A 22054-nucleotide genomic window follows, 5' to 3' on the forward strand; every position below is an offset into this window, starting at 1 on the left:
AAGGAGCACAATTGCTTTCTTAGAGGCTTTCCAATCCACCTCTGTTGTACATATGACAGTCTACATTTTCGAGGATACTGTTGCTTTCCCGGATGGGGACAGTGGTGAGTGGTTGCCTCTTGCCAACGGTCACCTTGGCCAGGGGGACATTGACCACTGGCAGTGCCAAACCTGGTAACAAACAGTGTCCTAGGATCTTTTCCGTCAGCAGCCATCTGTCCTGCTTGGGTGAAGAATTTTGTAGTAGGCATCCTCAGTGGTCCTGAGAGACACATCCCCAGGAGAAACAACTTCTGACAGGCATCCTATTCATTGGCTTTTGTGGCCTTCGACTCAACCGCTGAGTCCCATCTTGTATCGTAAAGACGCAAAGGGAACTGAAGAGTGGTGCCAATAGTGTATGTCATGATCTCACCCTGATGGTGTTTTCTTTCCTAACATTCAGGTGGCCGAAGGAGCACAGGACACGGGTATGTATCCCGGAAACTGTCTCTTGCTGAGAAAAATGTTTAGCTGGTGATGCAGGTGGGGCATTGTTGTTGACTTCAGTCTGGAGAGCTACCCTAATTCCAGAGGCCTGGGAGGACTGGTGCTTGTGAGTGGGGGGGAAGGACCTACGTCCCAGGTGACAAAACTATGGGATGCTTCTACACTAGGAGAAAGATAATGAATTCCTCGAGTGGGGTGTGTTTTTGTGGGCATGAGTCCCGGGGTGGTTCTGTGTGTGTGTGTGTGTGTGTGTGTGTGTGTGTCTGTGTGTCACGTGATGGTGACTGTGAATGTGTGTTGAGTGTGTTTTCTTGGGAGACACACAGACTAAGCCACACAAAATGAGACAGACACACTGCAAGAGAGACAGAGACAGAAAGATACATGTGGGTTTGCCCAGAGAACAGGTGTCACTGACACTGCACAATGATTAATGTCTACATTCTCACACACTCCTCCTACTGCACACCTCAAGGAATACTGCTGTGCACGGCCCAGCAGTAACATTTAGTCCATGCAGGTCACCGAAGCCTCAATATGCTCTGGCCCATGTTCATATCAAGGAACAGTCCCTGAGGTATACTTGAGCAGCACCAACATGGTACTGACAGGTGTTGTGGTCTTTCTAGGTGTCCCCGAGGAGGAAAGACGGCGGCCCCATCCTGTGCCCAGTCAGCAGGCTGTTGCTGAGGTGAGCTTCCTGTCTTTCCTTGAGGAACACAAGTGCTTCCGTAGAGTCTTTGCAATCAACATCTGTTGTAAATGTGACAATGTACCGTTGAGGTGATAATGTTATTTTCCCTGTGGGGAGAAACATGTTGTCAATTTCCATGGTTGTTTCTTGCCAACTGTCCCCTTGGTCAGGGGGACATTTTCCACTGGCAGTGCCAAACCTGCTAGTAAACAGCGTCCTAGGATCTTTTTCGGCAGCCGCACTTTTTCCTTCTGGGGGAACCATTTTGTAGTCTGCATCCTCGGTGTTCTTTAGAGACACATCTCCAGGCAAAACGACTTCTGACAGGCATATTATCTTTGCTTTTGTGGCCTTTGACTCAAACACTGTGTCCCATCCTGAATCCCAAAGTCACCAAGCGAACCGAAGAATGGTACACATACTGTACATCATGATCTCACCCTGATGGTGTTTTCTTTTCTATCATCCAGGTGGCTGGAGGAACACGAAAAAAAGATATGTGGCTTGCAAAGTCTTTCTTGCTGAGAAAAATGTTTCGGAGGCGGTGTAAGTGGGATATTCTTGTTGTCTCCAGTCCGGAGAGTCCCTGGATATCTGGGTCCTGGGGGAATGTTGCTTGAGTGTGGGGTAGAAAGTCCGACATCCCAGGTGAAATCTATGTCCATGTTTCTACAGAGGAGAGAGATAATGTATTCTTTCTGTGCAGTGTGATTCTGTGTGCACGAATCTTGGGGTTGTTTTGTATGTGTCTGTATGTGTCATGATTGTGAGTGTGTATGCGCATGTGTGTGTGTGTGTATGTTTCTTTGTGTTTGTGTGTTTTCCTAGGAGACTCAGAGCCAGAGAGACAGAGCCACACACAGAAAGAGACAGACACATTGGAAGAGAGGGAGAGAGAGTGAGAGATGTGGGTGTGCCCAGAGATATAGGCCACTGACACAGGACAATGACCAACATCTACAATGCAGAGTCCTGGGAGGACTAGTGGAAAGACCGAAGTCCTAGGTGACAATCTAGGTTATGTTTTTACAGTATAAGAAAGCAACTGTATTCCTTGTGTGTGATATAATTTTGTGTATTGACTCTGGGGGTTGTTCTGTATGTGTGTGTATGTCGCAGGATCGTGATTGTGTATGTTGTGTCTGTTTGTGTCTTTTCTTGAGAGACTCAGAGACAAAGCCACATACAGAAAGAGGCAGATACATTGAGAGAGAGAGAGAGAGAGAGAGAGAGAGAGATGTGGGTTTGCCCATGAGATATGTGCCAATGACACTGAAAAATGACCAACGTCTACATTCTCAAAACTCTCTGCATACCGCACACTTCAAGGAATACTGCTGAGTGTGGCTCAGCAGTAATACTCAGTCCCTACAGGGAACAAAAGCCTCCATATGCTCTGGCCCATGTTCATGTAAGAAGAGTCCCGGAGGTAATCTTGAGCAGCACCAAGAAGATACTGACATGTGATCTGTTTCCTTCTAGATGTCCCTAAGGTGGAAGAGCTGAGGGCCCTTCGTCAAATGAGGCAGCAGGCTTTTGCTGAGGTGACTTTACCTGTCTTTCCCTGAGGAACACAAGTGCTTTCTCAGAGTCTTTCCAATCATCTTCTGTTGTAAATATGACAATGTACATTTTAGTTGGTATTGCTACTTTCCCTGCTGGGGAGAATGGTGAGTGGGTGGCTCTTGCCATTTTTAACATTGGTCAGGGGGCATTTACCACTGGCCATGCCAAAGCTTGTAAGAAAGAGTGTTATCAGCACTTTTTCATCAGCAGCAATTTTTCCTACTTGGGTGAAGAATTTTGTACTCGGCATCCAAAGTGTTCACGAGAGACACATCCACAGGAAAAACAACTTCTGACAGGCATCCTATTCATTTGCTTTTGGGGCCCTTGACTCAAGCACTGTGTGCCATCTGGTTTCCTAAAGTCAAGAGGAGAACCAAAGAGCAGTGCTATGAGTGTACATCATGGTCTCACCCTGATGGTGTTCCTTTTCTCTACATTCAGGTCCTGGCAAGAGCAATGGAATGTGGTATGTATTTTGGAATCAGTCTCTTGCTGATGAAATAATCTATATGGTCAGGACGCTGGGGCATTCCTGCTGGCCTCGTTCTGGAGAGCTACCCTGACTCTAGGTTCCTTGTAGGACCAAGGCTTTAGGAGGTAGAGAAAAGACAGATTTCCCAGGGGAAAAGCTATGCCCATGTTTACAGTGTGAGAAGACAATGTATTCACTATGTGTTGTGTGTGTGCGTGTGTGTGCGTGTGTTTGTGTATGCCCGTGTGTGTGTTTGAGAGAGACAGAAATGAGAGTCAGGGAAACACACAGAGAACAAGACACACTCATAATAGAGAGAGAGAGTGAGGTGAGAGGGAGAGAGATGTGTTTTCCCCAAGAGACATGTGCCACTGACACTGCACAAGACGAATGTTTACATTCTCAAAAAACTCCTCTTATTGCACATTTCAAGGAATAATGCTGACGGTAGCTCAGCAGTAACATTCAGTCCATGCAGGTGACCAAAGACTCAATATGCTCTGGCCCATGTTCATATCAAGCAACAGTCCATGAATTATTCTTGAGCAGCACCAACAAGGTACTGAGGTGCATTCTGTGTCCTTCTAGAAGTCCCTAAGGAGGAAACGCTGCAGGAACTTCCTGAAAGGAGACAGCAGGCTGTTGCTGAGGTGAGCTTGCCTGTTTTCCCCTGAGGAACACATGTGCTTTCTTAGATATTTCCAATCACTTCTGTTGTAAATGTGACAATGTATGTTTCAGATGATATGGTTATTTCCCTGGTGGGGAGACTGGTGAGTGGTTGCCTCTTGCCAACTGTCACCTTGGTCAGGGGGACGTTTACCACTGGCAGTGCCAAACCTGGTAAGAAGCAGTGTCAAAGGATCTTTTTCCTCAGCAGCAATTTTTCCTGCTTGGTGAAGAAATTTGTAGTCGCCACCCTAGTGGTCTTGGAAGACACATCTCCAGGAAAAACAACTTCTGACAGGCATCCTATTCATTTGCTTTGGGGGACCTTTGACTCAACCACTGTGTCCCATCTTCTATCCTTGAGTCACCAAGAGAACTGAAGAGTGGTGCAAATAGCGTATATCATGATCTTACCCTGATGGTGTTTTCTTTCCTAACATTCAGGTTGCCGCAGGAGTACAGGAGAAAGGTATGTATTCTGGAAAAAAATTTCCTGCTGAGGAAAATGTTTAGATGGTGATGTAGGTGAGGAATTCTTGTTGTCTTCAGTCTGGAGAGTTACACTGATTCCAGAGTCCTGAGAGGACTTAGTCTAAGGTGGGGGGGGGGGAGGAAAACCGATGTCCCAGGTGAAAAACTATGTCCACGTTTCTACACTATGAGAAAGATAATGTATTCTTTGAGTGTGGATTGATTTTGTGTGCATGAGTCTTGGGGTTGTTCTCTATGTGTCTGTGTAGCATGACTGTTAGCGTGTGTGTGTGTGTGTGTGTGTGTGTGTTTCAGAGAGTCAGAAACGAGACAGTCACATTGAGAGAGAGAGAGAGAGAGAGAGAGAGAGAGAGAGAGGAGAGATAGCAAGAGATGTGTCCTTCCCCAGGAGATATGTGCCACTGACACTGCACAATGGCCAATGTCTACATTCTCCAAACACTCCTCATACTGCACACTTCAAGGAATACAGCTGAGCGTGGCTCAGCAGTAACACTCAGTCCATGCAGGTAACAAAAGCCTCCATCAACTCTGGCCCATGTTCATATCAAGGAACAGTCCCTGAGTTATTCTTGAGCAGCATCAACAAGGTACTGACGTGTATTCTGTGTCCTTTTAGATGTCCCTAAGGAAGAAAAGCTGCGTGCCCTTCCTGAAAGGAAGCAGAAGGCTGTGGCTGAGGTGAGCTTGCCTGTCTTTCCCTGAGGAACACAAGTGCGTACTTAGTGTCCTTCCAATCATCTTCTATTGTAAATATGACAATGTACATGGTAGATGATATTGTTACTTTTGCTGGTGGGGAGAGTGGTGAGTGGCTGCCTCTTACAAACTGTAACCCTGGTCAGGGGGATATTTACCACTGGCAGTGCCAAACCTGGTAAGAAACAGTGTTATTGGGTATTTTTCGTCAGCAGCAATTTTTCCTACATAGGTGAAGAATTTGGTAGTTGGCATCCTAATCGGTCTTGAGACACATCCCAGGGAAAAACAACTTCTGACAGGCATCCTATTCATTGGGTTTTGTGGCCTTTGACTCAACCACTGTGTCCCATCTTGTATCCGAAAGTCACCAAGAGAACCGAAGAGTGGTGCAAATACTGTATATCATGATCTCACCCTGATGGTGTTTTCCTTCCTAACATTCAGGTGGCCGTAGGAGCACGGGAGAAAGGTATGTATTCTGGAAACAGTTTCTTTCTTTTCTTTTTTTTTTTCAACGTTTATTTATTTTTGGGACAGAGACAGAGCATGAACGGGGGAGGGGCAGAGAGAGAGGGAGACACAGAATCGGAAACGGGCTCCAGGCTCTGAGCCATCATCCCAGAGCCTGACGCGGGGCTCGAACTCCCGGACCGCGAGATCGTGACCTGGCTGAAGTCGGACGCTTAACCGACTGCGCCACCCAGGCGCCCCAATTCTGGAAACAGTTTCTTGCTGAGGAAAATGTTTAGATGGTGATTAGGTGGGCATTCTTGTTGTCTTCAGTCTGGAGACCTACCCTGATTCCAGAGTCCTGGGAGGACTTAGTCTAAGGATGGGGGGGAAAGACCAATGTCCCAGGTGAAAAACTATGTCCATGTTTCTACACTATGAGAAAGATAATGTATTCCTTGAGTGCGGAGTGATTCTGTGTGCATGAGTCTTGGGGTTGTTCTGTTTGTGTATCTATGTCGTGTGATTGTGTGTTTGTGTGTGTGTGTCTTTGCTTCAGAGACTCAGAGACAGAGACACAGAAACACACACAGAAAGAGACAGTAACATTAAAAGAGAGAGAGAGAGAGAGAGAGAGATGTGGGTTTGCCCAGGAAATATGTGACACTGACACTGCACAATGACCAGTATCTACATTCTCAAAAAACTCCTTATACTGCGCACTTCAAGGAATACAGCTGAGTGTGGCTCAGCAGTCACATTCAGTCTATGCAGGTAACCAAAGCCTCCGTATGCTCTGGCCCATGTTCTAATCAAGCGACAGTCCTTGAGTTATTCTTGAGGAGGACCAACAAGGTACTGACGTGTATTCTGTGTCCTTCTAGGTGTCCCTAAGGAGGAAGAGTGGCGGCCCCTTCCTGAAAGGAGGCAGCAGGCTGGTGCTGAGGTGAGCTTGCCTGTCTTTCCCTAAGGAACACAAGTGCTGTCTTAGAGGCTTTCCAATCAACTTCTCTTGTACATATGACAGTCTAAATTTTTGAGGATACTGTTACTTTCCCTGATGGGGACAGTGGTGAGTGGTTGCCTCTTGCCAACTGAAACCTTGGTCAGGGGGACATTGACCACTGACAGTGGCAAACCTGGTAACAAACAGTGTCCTAGGATCTGTTTTGGCAGCAGCAACTTTTCCAGCTTGGGTGAAGAATTTTAGAGTCGCCATCCTAAGTGGTCTTGGCACATACATCCCAGGGGAAAAAAAACTTTTTACACGCATACTATTCATTTGCTTTTGGGGACCTTTGACTCAAGCACTGTGTGCTATTTGGTTTCCTAAAATCAAGGGGAGAACCAATGTGCAGTGCTATGAGTTTATATCATGATCTCACCCTGGTGTTGTTTCCTTTCTCTACATTCAGGTCATCAAGAGATCAATGGAATATGGTATGTATTTTGGAATCTGTCTCCTGCTGATGAAAGAATCTATATGTTCAGGAAGCTGGGGCATTCCTGATGGCATCAGTCTGGAGAGCTACCCTGAAGCCAGGGTTCTGGTAGGACAGAGGCTTGAGGGTGTGGAGAAATGACAGATTTCCCAGGGGAAACCTATGTCCATTTTTAGAGTGTGAGGAAGACAATATAATCAGTGTGTGGGGTGTGTGTGTGTGTGTGTGTGTGGACGCACAAGTGTGTTTGAGAGAGGCAGAACCTGAGGGACAGAGAAACTTACAAAGAGAATGAGACACGAGAGAGAGAGAGAGAGAGAGAGAGAGAGAGAGAGAGGAAAGAGAGAGAGAGAGAGAATGCGTGTTTCCCCGGGAGATATGTGCCACTGACACTGCACAATGTCTGATGTTTAGTGTCTCAGCAAACTCCTCCTACTGCAGACTTCAAAGATTATTGCTGAGTGAGGCTCAGCAGTCACATGCAGTCCATGCAGGTTACCAAAACCTCTGTATGGCCTGGCCCATATTCATTTCACAGAACAGTCCCTGAGTTATTCTTGAGCAGCACCAACAATGTACTGACCTGTTTTCTGTGTCCTTTTAGGAGTCACTGTGGAGAAAAAGCTGCAGTCCGTTACAGTAAGGAGGCAAAAGACTGTTGCAGAGGTGAGCTTGCCTGTCCTTCCCTGAGGCATACAAGTGCTTTCTTAGTGTCTTTCCAATCAACTTCTGTTCTAAATATGATGGTGTACATTTTAGATGATATTGTTACTTTCCCTGGTGGGGAGAGTGGGGAGTGCTTGCCTCTTGCCAACTGTAACCTTGGCCAGGGGGACACTGACCACTGGCAGTGCCAAGCATGGTAAGAGACAGTGTCAAAGGATCTTTTTTGTTCGCAGCAATATTCCCTCCTTGGGGGAAGAATTTTGCACTCTGCATCTTAAGTGTTCTTTAGACACATCCCCAGGGAAAACAACATCATACAGGCATCTTATTCATTTGCTTGTGTGGCCTTTGACTCAACCACTGTGTCCCATCTTGTATCCTAAAGTCACGAAGAGAACTCAAGAGTGGTGCAAATACTGTATATCGTGATCTCACCCTGATGGTGTTTTCTTTCCTAACATTCAGGTGGCCATAGGAGCTCGAGAAGAAGGTACGTATTCTGGAAACAGTTTCTTGCTGAGGAAAACATTTACATGTTGATGTAGGTGGGGCATACTTATTGTGTTCAATCTGGAGAGCCACCCTGATTCCAGAGACCTGGGACGTCTTAGGCCAAGTGTGTGTGTGGGAGGGTGTGATGTATTCCTTGATTGCAGAGTGATGCTGTGTGCATGAGTCTCGGTGTTGTTCTGTATGTGTCTGTATACAGTGCAACTGTGAGTGTGTACGTGTGTGTGTGTGTGTGTGTGTGTGTGCATGTGCGTGTTTACTTGAGAGCCTCACAGACAGAGACACAGAGGCACATACAGAAAGAGATAGACATATTGAAAAAAGTGAGAGAGAGAGAGAGAGAGAGAGAGAGATGTGAGTTTCCCCAGGTGATATGTGCCACTGACACTGCACAATGGCCAATGTCGACTTTCTCCAAAAGCTCCTCATAGTGCACACTTCAAGAAATACAGCTGAGTGTGGTCAGCAGTGACATTCAGTCCATGCAGGCACCAAAGCCTCCATATGCTGTGGCGCATTTTCTTATCAAGGATCACTCCCTGCGGTATTCTTGAGCATTACCGACAACGTACTGACATGTATTCTTTACGCTTCTAGGTGTCTGTAAGGAGGAAAATGTGTGGGCCGTTCCTGTCAGGAGACACCAAGGTGTTGCTGAGGTGAACTTGCCTGTCTTTGCCTATGGAAGACACGTTGATTACTTAGCGTACCTCCAGTCATATTCGGTGCCATAGGACTATGTACATTTTACATGATAGCATTCAATTCCGTGGTAGGGAGATTGGTGAGTGGTTGTCTCTTGCCAACTGTAACTTGGTCAAGAGGACATTAACCACTGGCAATGCCAATCCTGCTAAGAAACAGTGTCATAGGATCTTTCCTGAGCATCAATTTTTCCTGCTTGGGTGAGGAATTGTGTAGTCAGCACCCTAAATGGACTTGAGAGACACATCCCCAGGAAAAAACAACTTCAGACAGGCATCCTATTCATTTGTTTTTGGGGACCTTTGACTCAAGCACTGTCTGCATCTGGTTTCCTAAATTCCAGAGGAGAACCAAAGACCAGTGCAATGCGTGTTCATCATGGTCTGACCCTGATGGTGTTTCTTTTCTCTACATGCAGGTTGCCGCGGGACAAACAGGATATGGTATGTACTTTGGAATCAGTCCCCTGCTGATAAAATAACCTAGGTGGTCAGGAAGATGGGGCATTCCTGCTGGCATCAGTCTGGGGAGCTACCCTGACTCCAGGTTCCCTGCAGGACAGAGGCTTGAGGGTGTGGGGAAAAGACAGATTGCCCAGGGGAAAACCTGTGTCCCTGTTTACAGTGTGAGGAAGACAATGTATTCACTGTGTGTGAGTGTGTGTGTGTGTGTGTGTGTGTGTGTGTGTGTGTGTGAGTGCATGTATGTTTGAGTCAGACAGAAACTCAGGGACAGGGAAGGAGACAGGGAAACACACCAAGAGAAAGAGACACACACATTCATTAGAGAGATGGAGAGAGACACAGAGAGAGAGGAGAGACAGCGAGAGGTGTGCCCTTCCCTAGGAGATATGTGCCACTGACACTGCACAATAACCAATGTCTACATTCTCAAAAAACTCCTCAAACTGCACACTTCAAGGAATACTGCTGAGCGTTGCTCAGCAGCAACCTTCAGTCCATGCAGGTAACAAAAGCCTCCGTACGCTCTGGCCCATGTTCTTATTACGGAACAGTCCCTGAGTTTTCTTGAGCAGCACCAACAATGTACTGACGTGTGTTCTGTGTCCTTCTAGGTGTCCCTGAGGAGGAAAGGATGTGGGCCGTTCCTGTCAGGAGGCAGCAGGATGTTGCTGAGGTGAGCTTGCCTGTCTTTCCCTGAGGAACACAAGTCATTTCTTAGTGTCTTTCCAATCAACGTCTGTTGTAAATCGGACAATGTACTTTTTAGATGATATTGTTACTTTCCGGGGTGTGGAGTGTGGAGTATGGGTGCCTCTTGCCAAATGTAACCTTGGCAGGGGGACATTCACCACTGGCAGTGCTAAACCTGGTCATAAACAGTGTCAAAGGATCTTTTTCGTCAGCAGCAATTTTTCCTGCTTGGGTGAGGAATTTTGTAGTCAACTTCCTCAGTGGTCTTCAGAGACACGTCCCCAGGAAACAACAACTTCTGACGGGCATGCTATTCATTTGCTACTGGGGACCTCTGACTCAAGCACTGTGTGCCATCTGGTTCCTAAAGTCCAGAGGAGAGTGAAAGCCCAGTGCAATGAGATTTCATCATGATCTGACCCTGATGGTGTTTCTTTTCTCTACAATCAGGTGGCCGCGGGAGCAACGAAATATGGTATGTATTTTGGAATCAGTCCCCTGCTGATGAAATGATCTATGTGGTCAGGAAGTTGGGATATTCCTGCTGGCATCAGTCTGGAGAGCTACCCTGACTCTAGGTTCCCTGTAGGACAGAGGCGTGAGGGTGTGGAGAAAAGATAGATTTCCCAGAGGACAACCTATATCCCTGTTTACAGTGTGAGGAAGACAATGTATTCACTATGTGTTGTGTTTCTGTGTGTGTGCGTGGGGGTCTGAGGGTGACAGAAACTGAAGGACAGAGAAAGAGACAGGGAAACACATAAAGAGAAAGAGACACATGCTTTCATGAGACAGAGAGAGAGGAGAGAGTGAGAGGGAGAGAGAGAGGGGGGAGACAGAGAGAGAGACAGAGAGAGAGAGACAGACAGAGAGAGATTGGGGGGGGGTGTGTATCCCCAGGGGATATGTGTCACTGACCCTGCACAATGCTCAATGTCTAGTTTCTCAACAAAACTCCTCATACTGCACACTATACGGATTATTGCTGAGCGTGGCTCAGCAGTAACATTCAGTCCATGCAGGCAACCAAAGCCTCCATAGGCTGTGGTGCATTTTCTTACCAAGGATCACTCCCTGTTGTATTCTTGAGCATTACCGACAGCGTACTGACATATATTCTGTATGCTTCTAGGTGTCCCTAAGGAGGAAACTATGTGGGCCGTTCCTGTCAGGAGACACCAAGGTGTTGCTGAGGTGAACTTGCCTGTCTTTGCCTATGGAAGACAAGTTGATTACTTAGTGTATCTCCAGTCATATTCGGTGCCATAGGACTATGTACATTTTACATGATTGCATTCAATTCCGTGGTAGGGAGATTGGTAAGTGGTTGTCTCTTGCCAACTGTAACTTGATCCAGAGGACATTAACCCCTGGCAATGCCAATCCTGCTAAGAAACACTGTCATAGGATCTTTCCTGAGCATCAATTTTTCCTGCTTGGGTGAGGAGTTTGTAGTTGGCACCCTGAATGGTCTTCAGAGACACATCCCCAGGAAAAACAACTTCAGATAGGCATCCTATTCATTTGTTTTTGGGGACCTTTGACTCAAGCACTGTCTGCATCTGGTTTCCTAAATTCCAGAGGAGAACCAAAGACCAGTGCAATGCATGTTCATCATGGTCTGACCCTGATGGTGTTTCTTTTCTCTACATTCAGGTTGCCGCGGGACAAACAGAATATGGTATGTACTTTGGAATCCGTCCCCTGCTGATGAAATAATCTATGTGGTCAGGAAGTTGGGATATTCCTCCTGGCATCAGTCTGGAGAGCTACCCTGACTCCAGGTTCCCTGTAGGACAGAGGCTTGAGGGTGTGGGGAAAAGACAGATTGCCCAGGGGAAAACCTGTGTCCATGTATACAGTGTGACAAAGACAATGTATTCACTGTGTGTGTGTGTGTATTGCTGAGTCAGACAGAAACTGAGAGACAGGGAAGGAGACAGGGAAACACACTAAGAGAATGAGACACACACATTCAGTAGAGAGACAGAGAGAGAGACACAGAGGGAGGAGAGACAGCGAGAGATGTGTCTTGCCCCAGGAGATATGTGCCACTGACACTGCACAATAACCAATGTCTACATTCTGAAAAAACCCCTCCTACTGCACATTTCAATGATTATTGCTGAGTGTGGCTCAGCAGTAACCTTCTGTCCATGCAGGTAAGGAAATCCGCCCTATGCTCTGCCCATGTTCCTATCAAGGATAAGTCCCTGAGCTTTCTTGAGCAGTACTAACAATGTCCTGATGTGTGTACTGTGTCCTTCTAGGTGTCCCTGTGGAGGAAAAGATGTGGGCTTTTCCTGTAAGGACGCACCAGGCTGTTGGTGAGGTGAGCTGGCCTGTCTTCCCTTGAGGAACACAATTACTTTCTTAGTGTCTTTCCAATCAACTTCTGTTGTAGATTTGACATTATACATGGTAGATGATATTGTTACTTTCCTTGGCGGAGAGAGTGGTGAGTGCTTGTCTCTTGCCAACTGTTATTGGTGAGGGGGACATTTACCAGTGGCAGTGCCAAACCTGGTGATAAATAGTGTGTTAGGATTAATTTTATCAGAAGCAATTTTCCCTGCTTGGGTGAAGAATTTTAGAGTCTCTATACTAAGTGAACTTGAGAGACACATCCCCCAGAATATATAACTTCTGACAGGCATCCTATTCGTTTGCTTTTGTGGCCTTTGACTCAACCACTGTGTTCCCTATTGGATCCTAATATCACCAAGAGCTAAAGAGTGGTGCAATCAGTGTGACTCACCTTCTTACCCTTATGCTGTTTTCTTTTCTATAGTTTCCTGTGGTCTCTGGAACCATGGAGAATGGTAGGTATTCAGGAATCAATCATTTGCTGTCTTTAGTCAGGGGAGTGCTTCTGATTTTGGGTTTCCATTGAAAGGAGGATCACAGACGTAGTCACAAAGCGATTTGTCGAAGGGTAAACCATGTTCATGTGTTTACAGGCACTCGTGTGGCATTCAGGTAGTGAGTTTCTGTGCGTGGAGACTGGGTGAGTCTCTTTGTGAACTGACAAGTGTGTGAAGTGAGCATGTATGTGCTTGTATGTGGTCTCTGTGTGAGAAGTTTATGTTCCTCTAGATTAACATGTCCCTAAAGAGCACAGTTGCTGGTGTGAACTTTGCCATTCATAAGAAAAATCCCATCACCGAGCTTCATGATGTGTGTCTGTAGGTCAAAGGATATAAATACGGACAATTTAAATATAGTTAGTATATTATACACCAAATATAGCTTGTTTAGGCTGAAAAAAGTCCTATTAATAGCCAGGAAAACATTCACAGGATTCTGAACGGGAAATATGTTTTCAGAATCCATAGGACTCTGTGAATCAAGACTTCAGTTCAAGGTAGACCTCAACTCTGAGGAGGCTGTTTCATTGCCTTCAGGGCACTTGGATTGATCCTGATTAAGGAGAAGGAGCCCTAATGGTATCTAATTGGCCTCTGAGGAAAGGAAGCTTATGGAAGTGATGAATTATGGAGGGGTTGGCACGGGCTGTGGGGATGGGGGCTGGATGGGGAGACGAGGCCCTTTAACCCCCAATTCCTAGCACTTTCTCTCACGCCTCTACTTTCTGAGGCAGACCCTGAATTTCTAGGCTGAGGTTGTCATCAGTAATAATTTCAGTCCTTGCTCCTGATCCTCCTTGTGTGGGGCACCCGCCAGTGCTGAGACTAGAGTGATCACAGAGTCCGTGCTCCATCATACTTCAGCAGTAAAGGGATAACTGCCCCAGGGTTACTGCCTTCCTGCCCCTCCTATCCTTTCTAAAAAGGAGATTCAAGGAGCCTGAGAAGGAATCCTCCCCCTCTTAGCTGGAGGGCTGGGGCAGGTGGCCCCTGGTGCAGGCATATGCCACACCCAGTTCTGGAGGGCATCTGAGAAGAGGATCCTCCAGCTTCTAGAAATCCTTTCTTTCAAGCTCTTAGTGTCCCAGGGGTGTGGAAGATAATGCCTGCTGTGTGTGGTCAAATGCAGGAATGAAACCAGCAGCCAGGCTCTAAGGATCCTTGCTCCTTCAAATACTTCAGCTTGAAAGGGTGAGAGCACGGTCCAGGGTCTTGGACTAGATGTTAAGCGGGAAATATTGAGGGGTTGCAGAGGGAAGACACGAAGGACATCCAGGCTATGTGAGGGTGGGAGGGGACACCACGGTGGCAGGATTATTTGAATCAGTGTAGCATCAGCACCTGGGCCCAGCCTTGTCCTCACCGAGGATGACATTTGGGCTCCTTCTGGGTGGGATGAGGCAGGACGAGCCGCCATGCCGGGTGAGGGTACCGTATGGACATCTTCCTAAAAGCCTGGGGAGAAGGGCGTCCTTCCTGTGCCAGCCTCTTCTCCACCTACCAGACACTTTCATTGGTGGACACTGGGGAGGAGCAGACAATGGAGTCAGGTCTCCTGTTCTCCCACCTGGGACACGCCAGCAGGGATGGAACCAGGGTCAGGCCAGACACAAGTACGTTTCCAGGCCTGATCCACCTGGCCAGGAGGGACCAGTTTTCACTTTTCACCTGCTTCTGGCCATCACCTGACAGCCAGTCCTTGTCTACACACTATTGGCCAAGGGTTGTCTGGCTGGAAACACATTCATACAAAAGGGATCTCATCCCATGTGACCAGGGCAGCTGTAGAACATTCTAGTTGCAGAGGAGGTGAGAGGGGCACAGGCTCCAGTGCACAGGGAGCTCAGCAAAGTGGTGGGGGCTGATCCCAGAGTGGAGGTGGTCCTTGCTGTGCTCTTTCCTGGCCCGAGGACATCAGTGTGAGAGTTTGTCTGAAAGGTATGGGAACTGACAGGTCCAAATACTGTCTCTGACCTTCCTTCCACTCACGGGCACAGGAGCCATAGCTCTGGATGGTCACTGCAAGGGCACCGACAGCCTCTCTGTCATTGCTCGTCCCCCAGGGGCTCAGCCCTAGGCAGCCCATGTTTGGCCCCAATAAGCGCCTGCTGTTCACAGCCTTGGGCTGGGAACTAGTTTAGGGGCAGAAAGGTCCCTCCTCAGCTCACCCAGGCCTGTTGGGCCCCACACTATGCTAGCTGTCTGCCCAGGCACTGGTCCAGATCAGAATGAGAAGGGTGGGCTCCTGAAGACAGTGAGGTACTCCCCCTCTGCCCCGCCGCTCTGATTACACCCAGCATGAGTGTGGGGGTGTCATGCTCTTCACTCTGTTTATAATGTGCCCCTGCTGGGATTCCCCTATGACCTGGGTGTTGACCTTCCATTCTAAGTGTCCCCAGGGCTTCACGCAGTGGCTGCCACATACGCATGAGCCCAGGGAGAACCTACCAAGGAATGGTCAGCTCAGGCCAGCAAGCTCCTCTGCAGAAACCTCCAGGACTGGGAGGTCACGTCTTCCTCATGTGTACATCCTAAAGCTGTGCTATCCAGGGCAGCAGCCACTTGCCACATAGCCATTAGCCGCCCTAGCCACGTTTCTGGTGCCCGGCAGACGCATGTTTACAACGCAGAACATTTCCACCCTCACAGAGGGTTCTTCTGGGCAGCTGCTCTGAGCCGGGCACAGGGTCTGCTCGTGGAACCCGCCAAACCCTATGTCTGTCTGTAACAGTTGGAATGTCAGGTTGCGCAGGTGGCACCTTCTTGCGTGGGTGAGAGCTATCGTGATCCACTGCAGCTGGGGAAGTACCAGATGAAGGGGGATCCTTTCTCTTGCTTGAAGGTTTGCAACTGTGGTCAATGCCTTGTGGAAGGGCTCTGCCTTTGCCAAGCCCAGGGAAGGTCTGAGGACCCAGAGGAAGGGCAAGTGATGCCGGCTGAGCCAGCATGGCCTCACAGGGAGTTGCAGGAATGGTGGAGCCCCTGTCTCTAATAACCTGCTTGCTCATGCTTGTGTCTCTAAAGATTGGGTGTTGGAGAGCCTGTCTGACTCTGGAACCGATGATGAATAGTCGTCAGATAGGGAACTGCACTCAGGTAGGAATCAATGGGAGAGGGTTTCTGGGAACAGCTGGCTTATACCTGCTGCTTTGTAGACTTAGAATGGGAGGTATGAAATCAGAAAGACAAAGCAAGGATGTGCGAAGCCTTGTTTTGTTCTTTTAATATAATAGTAGCGTCTTTTAATAGAATAGATGTGTTCTCCCTCTGGGCTTTAAATGTACTCTGTCTGTAACCATCTTTTTAAAGTTTTTTTTTTAAACCAAGTTGGTTAACATATAGTGTAATAATGGTTTCAGTAATAGAATTTAGTGACTTATCACTTCCATAGAACACCCAGTGGTCATCCGCACCAAGTGCCCTCCCTAATGCTCATCACCTATTTAGTACATCCCTCTACCCAACACCCTTCCAACAACCCTCAGTGTGTGAAGAGTTAATCAGTCACTTATGGACTGTCTTCATCTCTGTTTTTACCTTATTTTTCCTTCCATTCTCCTATGTTCATCTGTTTTGTTAGATTCCACACATGAGTGAAATCATATGATATTTGTCTTTCTCTGACTGACTTAATTTGCTTACCATAACACATTCTAGTTGCATCCACGTTGTTGCAAAAGGCAAGATTTCATTCTTTTGGATCATGGAATAATATTCTATTCTATGTAGATAGATAGATAGATAGATAGATATAGATATAAAAATAGGTATCTATATATAGACAGATATATATATATATATATATATATATATATATATATATATATATTCCTTATCCATTCATCAGTCACTGGACACCTTGGCTCCTTCCATAATTTGGCTATTATTGACAGTGCCATTATAAACACTGGGGTGCATGTGCCCCTTTGAGTCAGCACTCCCGTATCCTTTGGATAAATATCTAATCATGCAATTGCTAGGACGTAGGATAGCTCTCTTTGTAATTTTTTTGCAGACCTCCATACTATTTTCCGGAGTGGCTGCACTAGTTTGCATTCCCACCAACAGGCAAAAGTGTTCCCCCTTCTCCGCATCCTCGCCAACATCTATTGTTACCTGCGTTGTTAATTTGAGCCATGCTGACGGTGTGAGGTGGTATCTCATTCTGCTTTTGATTTGTATTGCCCTGATGATGACTGCTGTTGAGCCTCTTTTCATGTGTCTGTTAGCCGTCTGGTTGTCTTCTTGGGAAAAACGTCTGTTCATGTCTTTTGACCATTTCTTCCCTGAATTCCTTGTTTTTTGGGTGTTGAGTCTGCTAGTTCTTTACAGATGTTGGAAACTAACCCTTTATCTGATATGTCCTTTGCAAATACCTTCTCTGATTCCACCAGTTTTGTTGGTTGTTTCCGTTGCCGTGCAGAAGCTTTTTTTCATCTTGATGAGGTCCCAAGAGTTTTGTTTTTGTTTGTTTGTTTTGTTTTTGTTGTTGGCTTTTGTTTCCTTTCTCTCCTGAAACATGTCTATCAAGATGTTGCTGTGGCTGAGGTCAAGAGGTTGTTGCCTGTTTTCTCCTCTAGGATTGTGATGGTTTTCTGTCTCACATGTAGCTCTTTCATCCATTTTGAGTTCATTTTTGTGTATAGTAGGTAAGCGGTCCCATTGCATTCTTCTGCATGTCACTATCCTGTTTTCCCAATACCATTTGCTGAAGAGACTGTCTTTTTCCATTGGATATTCTTTCCTCTTTTGTCAAAGATGACTTGGCTATACACTTGTGAGTCCATTTCTGGGTTCTCTATTCTGTTCCATTCATGTATGTCTCTGTGTTCGTGCCAGTACCATACTCTCTTAGTGATTATAGCTTTGTAACATAGCTTGAGGTCTGGAATTGTGATGCTTCCATGTTTGGTTTTCTTTTTCAACATCACTTGAACTATTCGGGGTCTTCTCTGGTTCCATACATATTTTAGAATTGTTTGTTCTAGCTCTGTGGAGAATGCTAATGTTACTTGATAGGGACTGCATTGAGGCTGTAGATTGCTTTGGGGAGTATCAACGTTTGAACAGTATTTTTTCTTCCAATCCATGAGCGTGGAATGCCATTCCAATTCTTTGTGTCTTCTTCAATTTCTTCATCAGCTCTCAATACTTTTTAGCGTACAGATCTTTTACCTCCTTGGATACGTTTCTTCCTATGTATCTTATGGTTTGGGATGCAATTGTTAATGGGACAGATTCCTTAATTTCTCTTCCTTCTGCTTCATTATTGGTGTATAGAATGCAATTGATTTCTGTACATTGGTTTCATATCCTGTGACTTTGCTGAATTCATGTAACGGTTCTAGCAGTTGTTTGGTGGAGTCTTTTCTTTTTTAAAGATGAAATTCATTGTCAAATTGGTTTCCATACAACACCCAGTGCTCATCCCGAAAGGTGCCCTCCTCAAAGCCCATCACCCACTTTCCCCTCCCTCCCACCCTCCATCAACTCTCAGTTTATCCTCAGTTTTAAAGGGTCTCTTATGGTTTGACTCCCTCCCTCTCTAACTTTTTTTTCCTTCCCCTCCCCCATAGTCTTCTGTTAAGTTTCTCAGGATCCACATAAGAGTAAAACATATGGTATCTGTCTTTCTCTGGATAACTTATTTCACTTAGCGTAACACTCTCCAGTTCCATCCACGTTGCTACAAAAGGTCATATTTCATTCTTTCTCATTGCCAAGTAGTATTCCACTGTGTATATAAACCACAGTTTCTTTATCCATTCACCAGTTGATGGACATTTAGGCTCTTTCCATAATTTGGCTATTGTTGAAAGTGCTGCTAGAAACATCGGGGTACAAGTGCCCCTATGCATCAGCACTCCTGTATCCCTTGGGTAATTCCTAGCAGTGTTCTTCCTGGGTCATAGGGTAGATCTATCTTTACGTTTTTGAGGAACCTCCACACTGTTTTCCAGAGTGGCTGCACCAGTGTGCATTCCCACCAACAGTGCAAGAGGATTCCCATTTCCCCGCATCCTGTCCAGCATTCTATAGAGGTCTCTGGATGTGTTCACTTTAGCCACTCTGACTGTCGTGAGGTGGTATCTCAGTGTGGTTTTGATTTGTATTTCCCTGATGAGGAGTGGTGGCATTGAGTATCTTTTCATGTGCCTGTTGGCCATCTGGATGTCTTCTTTGGAAAAGTGTCTATTCACGTCTTCTGCCCACTTCTTCGCTGGAGAATGTGTTTGTTGGGTGTGGAGTTTGGGGAGTTCTGTATGGATTTTGGAAACTAGCCCTTTGTCTGATATGTCATTTGCAAATATCTTTTCCTATTCCATCGGTTGCCTTTTAGTTTTGTTGACTGTTTCCTTTGCAGTGTAGAAGCTTTTCATCTTGATGAGGCCCCAATAGTTCATTTGTGCTTTTAATTCCCTTGCCTTTGGAGATGTGTCAAGGAAGAAATTGCTGCAGCTGACTTCAGAGCGGTTTTTTCCTGCTTACTCCTCTAGGGTGTTGACGGTTTCCTGTCTCACATTCAGGTCCTTTATCCATTCTGAGTTTATTTTTGTGAATGGTGTAAGACAGTTCTCTAGTTTCATTCTTCTGCATGTCGCTGTCCAGTTCTCCCAGCACCATTTGTTAAAGAGACTGTCTTTTTTCCATTGGATATTCTTTCCTGCTTTGTCAAAGATGAGTTGGCCATACATTTGTGGGTCCAATTCTGGAGTCTCTATCCTATTCCATCGGTCTATGTGTCTGTTTTCGTGCCAATACCATACTGTCTTGATGATTACAGTTTTGTAGTAGAGGCTAAAGTCTGGGATTGTGATGCCTCCCGCTTCGGTGTTCTTCTTCAATATTACTTTGGCTATTCGGGGTCTTTTGTGGTTCCATACAAATTTTAGGATTGCTTGTTCTAGCTTGGAGAAGAATGCTGGTGCAATTTTGATTGGAATTGCTTTGAATATGTAGATTGCTTTGGGTAGTATTGACATTTTAACAACTTTATTCTTCCAATCCATCAGCATGGAATGTTTTTCCATTTCTTTGTATCGTCTTCAATTTCCTTCATAAGCATTCTATAGTTTTCAGCATACAGATCTTTGACATCTTTGGTTAGGTTAATTCCTAGGAATTGTATGATTCTTGGTGCCATTGTGAAAGAAATCAGTCACTTTATTTGTCTTTCTGTTGCTTCATTATTAGTGTATAACAATGCAACTGATTTCTGTACATTAATTTTCTATCCTGCGACTTGGCTGAATTCATGTGTCAGTTCTAGCAGGCTTTTGGTGGAGTCTGTTGGGTTTTCCATGTAGAATATCATGTCATCTGCAAAAAGTGAAAGCTTGACTTCATCTTTGCCAATTTGGATGCCATTGATTTCCTTTTGTTGTCTGATTGCTGATGCTAGCACTTCCAACACTATGTTAAACGACAGTGGTGAGAGTGGACATCCCTGTGGTGTTCCCGATCTCAGGGGGAAAGCTCTCAGTTTTTCCCCATCGAGGATGATATTAGCTGTCAGCTTTTCATAAATAGCTTTTAGGATGTTTAAGTATGTTCCTTCTGTCCCAACTTTCTCAAGGTTTTTCTTTATTAAGAAAGCATGCTGGTTTTGTCAAATGCTTTTTCTGCGTCGATTGACAGGACCATATGGTTCGTATCTTTTCTTTTATTAATGTGATGTATCCCATTGATTCATTTGCAAATGTTGAACCAGCCCTGCAGCCCAGGAACGAATCCCACTTGATCATGGTGAATAATTCTTTTTGTACGCTGTTGAATTCGATTTGCTAGTATCCTGTTGAGAATTTTTGCATCCATATGCATCAGGGATATTGGCCTGTAGTTCTCTTTGTTTGCTGCGTCTCTGTCTGGTTTGGGAATCAAAGTGATGCTGGCTTCATAGAATGAGTCTGGAAGCTTTCCTTCCCCTTTCTATATTTTGGGACAGCTTGAGAAGGATAGATATTATCTCTGCTTTAAATGGCTGATAGAATTCCCCAAGGGAAGCCATCTGGTCCTGGACTCTTATTTGTTGGGAGATTTTTGATAACTGATCCAATTTCTTCGCTGGTTATGGGTCTGTTCAAGTTTTCTATTTCTTCCTGTTTGAGTTTTGGAAGTGTGTGGGTGCTGAGGAATTTGTCCATTTCTTCCGGGTTGTCCCGTTTGTTGGCCTATAATTTTTCATAGTATTCCCTGATAATTGCTTGTATTTCAGAAGGATTGGTTGCTGATCGCTTAGATTCCACCCACATCTGCCTAATTTACCCCAATAACCACCAGAAGCCTAGCAGAACAGACTCTCCGGAGCCAAGCATAGACGAGAGGCCCACGGAAGAGGGTAGGAAGGGTGGAGAGGCGGTGCGCGCTACACGTATTGGCGGGAGGGAGCCAGAGCGGTGGAGGGGCAGCCAGCACACCCGGCAAGGAGGAGCCCCTGAGTCTGGCTTGCAAAAGCGGAGGGGCCGGATGGAGTGTGTTCTGACAGCCAGTGGGACTTAACATCTGGAATGTTATAAGTCAATTGCTATGCTCGGAGAGCGGGAGGGAGAGTTGTTGAGCCCCGGACAACAGAGCTCAGCTTGGCGGGGAACAAAGGCGCCCGAAGCGCCATCTCCCTCGCCCACCCCCCAGCCAAAATCCCAAAGGGAGCCAGTTCCCGTCACGGAACTTGCTTGCACCCGCAAACACCCAATGCTGTGCTTATGCGGATCCATCCCTCCGACAGGTCTGCCTCCCTCCCGTTGCCACTAGGCCCCTCCAAAGCGGACCACCGAAGGCAAAGCGAGCTGAGCCTGCACCTCCCGCCCCTGTGCACCTTGCAGACCCACCCCGGCTAATACGCCAGATCCCATCGAAGCAGCACCACAAGCCTGGCAGTGTGCAAGTAGCCCAGACAGAGGCCACACCACTCCACAGTGAGTCCTGCTCCTGGGAGAGGGGGAGATAAGGTACAGGCCAGTCTGACTGTGGCCTCAGCGGTGGGCTGGGGGCAGACATCAGGTCTGACTGCGGCCCCGCCCACCAACTCAAGTTACTCCAGACAGCACAGAGGAAGAGCCCTGCAGTTCCGCGCCACTCCAGGGACTATCCAAAATGACGAAACGGAGGAATTCTCCTCAAAAGAAACTCCAGGAAGTAGCGACAGCTTACGAACTGATCAAACACGATGTAAG

At 46.3% G+C, this 22054-nt stretch overlaps 1 protein-coding gene across 10 annotated transcripts in view; it reads left to right on the forward strand.

Annotated features, from left to right (window-relative positions):
- The window catches only part of LOC122478347 (serine/arginine repetitive matrix protein 1-like), a 74216-nt gene extending 52461 nt beyond the window's left edge, over positions 1-21755 (forward strand). For 2 of the 10 annotated variants that reach the window (XM_043571977.1, XM_043571974.1), the window contains 24 exons: positions 446-470; positions 1119-1180; positions 1654-1729; positions 2666-2727; positions 3194-3218; positions 3813-3874; positions 4338-4362; positions 5005-5066; positions 5532-5556; positions 6422-6483; positions 6953-6977; positions 7584-7645; positions 8111-8135; positions 8753-8814; positions 9279-9303; positions 9936-9997; positions 10465-10489; positions 11147-11208; positions 11671-11695; positions 12285-12346; positions 12806-12836; positions 15906-15977; positions 21097-21219; positions 21607-21755. In XM_043571977.1, the coding sequence (XP_043427912.1) occupies positions 446-470; positions 1119-1180; positions 1654-1729; positions 2666-2727; positions 3194-3218; positions 3813-3874; positions 4338-4362; positions 5005-5066; positions 5532-5556; positions 6422-6483; positions 6953-6977; positions 7584-7645; positions 8111-8135; positions 8753-8814; positions 9279-9303; positions 9936-9997; positions 10465-10489; positions 11147-11208; positions 11671-11695; positions 12285-12346; positions 12806-12836; positions 15906-15952 (999 nt within the window). In that variant the 3' untranslated portion in view covers positions 15953-15977; positions 21097-21219; positions 21607-21755. Of the gene's footprint in view, positions 1-445; positions 471-1118; positions 1181-1653; positions 1730-2665; positions 2728-3193; positions 3219-3812; positions 3875-4337; positions 4363-5004; positions 5067-5531; positions 5557-6421; positions 6484-6952; positions 6978-7583; positions 7646-8110; positions 8136-8752; positions 8815-9278; positions 9304-9935; positions 9998-10464; positions 10490-11146; positions 11308-11670; positions 11696-12284; positions 12347-12805; positions 12837-15905; positions 15978-21096; positions 21220-21606 lie in introns of those variants that run through there. The other 8 variants (XM_043571975.1, XM_043571976.1, XM_043571979.1 and 5 more) reach the window with 8 other exon arrangements.
- Positions 21756-22054: the final 299 nt, after the last annotated feature.

The sequence above is a fragment of the Prionailurus bengalensis genome, unplaced genomic scaffold (genome assembly GCF_016509475.1).
Source record: "Prionailurus bengalensis isolate Pbe53 unplaced genomic scaffold, Fcat_Pben_1.1_paternal_pri Un_scaffold_51, whole genome shotgun sequence".
NCBI classification, from domain to species: domain Eukaryota; kingdom Metazoa; phylum Chordata; class Mammalia; order Carnivora; family Felidae; genus Prionailurus; species Prionailurus bengalensis.